The sequence below is a fragment of the Camelus dromedarius genome, chromosome 5 (genome assembly GCF_036321535.1).
Source record: "Camelus dromedarius isolate mCamDro1 chromosome 5, mCamDro1.pat, whole genome shotgun sequence".
Lineage (NCBI taxonomy): Eukaryota > Metazoa > Chordata > Mammalia > Artiodactyla > Camelidae > Camelus > Camelus dromedarius.
This window is the reverse complement of record NC_087440.1, coordinates 29576894-29578931: the sequence shown is the minus strand read 5'-3', so window position 1 is coordinate 29578931 and position 2038 is coordinate 29576894. Positions and strand designations below refer to the sequence as shown.

The window sequence follows — 2038 nt, the reverse complement described above, 5'->3', positions numbered from 1 at the left end:
CACCTTACCAGTGTGTGGTATTAAGGAAAACACAAATGAAAGAACACTTCTGTTTCAGTGGCAGATATTGGGTCCTTGAGCTTATAAACAAAACAACTGAATTTTTGTGAGTATAGTGAGTAAGTGCTGTATCTCATTATATAAGAACCTATAATTGGAAAGGAAAAAAACAGCTGATAAATTTGAAACACATAAAACAGTATTAGGCTTAAAACCAAGATACAAGCTGGAAACATGAGTTATAGCTTTGTACATACCAACTTGATTATGTTAGCTTTAGGACTTCAAAGAAATCTCTGAAACAGGGAAATGATACATTGGTGAATAAAAACTCTATGTAACTTTCCTACAGTGGACCTTTAGGACTGTGTGTATTTACTTTTGAGATAGGATAAGAGTTGTGTGTGTGTGTGTGTGTAATGAGTCATACTTTTATGAGAGTAAGGAATCCAGCACTCAGACATGGCCCCAAAATAAGTTTTTTTTTTTTTTTAAATGAGAGAAATTCTGTATTCCTGAGAGAATAATGATATAAAAATTTATGTCATTTGTCTGCATTTTTAGGAATTTCTTTTGATAATGTGCCCAGGACTTTCCTTAGTGCATCTTTCATATCTTTGTTCCGGAGGCTGTAGATCAAAGGATTAAAGAATGGGGTTGCCATGCAGTAAAACAAGGTCACAAATTTCTGGGTCCCAGGATGGCTCCTAGAGCCTGGACTCACATACATCACCATGACTGAGCCATAGAATAGAGAGACCACCAAGAAATGGGAGGCACACGTAGAGAAAGCTTTGTTCCTGCCTGAGCCAGCTGGGACCCGAAGTACGGCTCGCAAAACGAAGGTATAGGACCCAAGAATGTAGAGGAAGGTGATGAAGATGATAAGAGAGCTCACAGTGGCACAAGTTAGAGTAGTTTTAGGAACTGGGGCACAGGATAGTGCCAACAGTGGTCCCAGGTCACAGAAAAAATGGTCAATGATGTTAGGGCCACAGAAGGGCACCCGGGACATAAGAACCGCAGGCATCAGTATGGATAGAAAGCCACCTGCCCAGCAGAAAACCACTAATCGGGCACATAGGTGATGAGTCATGATGGTGGGGTAATGCAGAGGTCGACAGATAGCAAGGAACCGATCAAAGGACATCGCAGACAGGAAGTAGCCCTCAGCAGCACACATGGAGAAGAAGAAGTAGAACTGGAGCAGGCAGCCAGCATAGGAGATGCTCTTGGTCTGGGAGATGATGTTGGCCAACATTTTGGGCACATCAGAACTGACATAGCAGATCTCCAGGAAGGAGAAGTTGGCCAGGAGGATGTACATGGGTGTGTGGAGCTTCCGGCTTGACCACACAGCACAGATGATGGACGTGTTCCCCATGAGAGTCAGAAGGTAGATGAGGGAGAACATGACAAAGAGGACGATCTGGATGTCTCTGCGACAGGGGAAGCCCAGGAGAATGAACTCACTCACAGACCCAGAGCTATTATTGGCTTCTGAGATACTCATTCTTCTGATCTATAAAGGGAATGAGCAACAGGACCATTATATTAGTCATTTTCTCTCTTGAAAAGTTATTTTTATTTCTTTTGACTCCTATGCTCTCCTTTAATGCACTTTTGTGAAAGGGCTCCATCTGGTTCTGAATTCAATAGCTCTTTTCCCAATGATCTGGCTTAGCCCAATGACATCAGCGTTCTGAGAACCCGGTCCAACATGTTACTTATATGCTCCCACAGCCCCCACTGTAACAGTCTCCATTTTTCAGGGTATAAATTTCACTGACATCATGTAATGTAGACTCCAAACTGTTTTCTCTGCTTGCATTTAAATTAATTCTTCCTTGATGTATAGTTTCATTAATATGCACCCTCATATATACACCTAATTTCTTTTTTTCTTGTTGCAAAGAAAATTTTGTTTAGTACTTTGGAAAATTTGAAGAAAAATCAGTTTAAATATAATATGAAGTTGAATTAGGTCAGCACAAAAAGAGCACCTTACTACGTTGTCAGGAACATATTTTCAGGAGAT

The 2038-nt window shown here is 41.0% G+C and overlaps 1 protein-coding gene across 1 annotated transcript; it reads right to left on the bottom strand.

The window, feature by feature from the left end:
• Positions 1–532: 532 nt before the first annotated feature.
• LOC105103697 (olfactory receptor 11H6) lies at positions 533–1513 on the bottom strand. The gene has a single exon (XM_010997307.3). The coding sequence runs from the start codon at positions 1511–1513 to the stop codon at positions 545–547; it is 969 nt and encodes a 322-aa protein (XP_010995609.1). The 3' UTR covers positions 533–544.
• Positions 1514–2038: the final 525 nt, after the last annotated feature.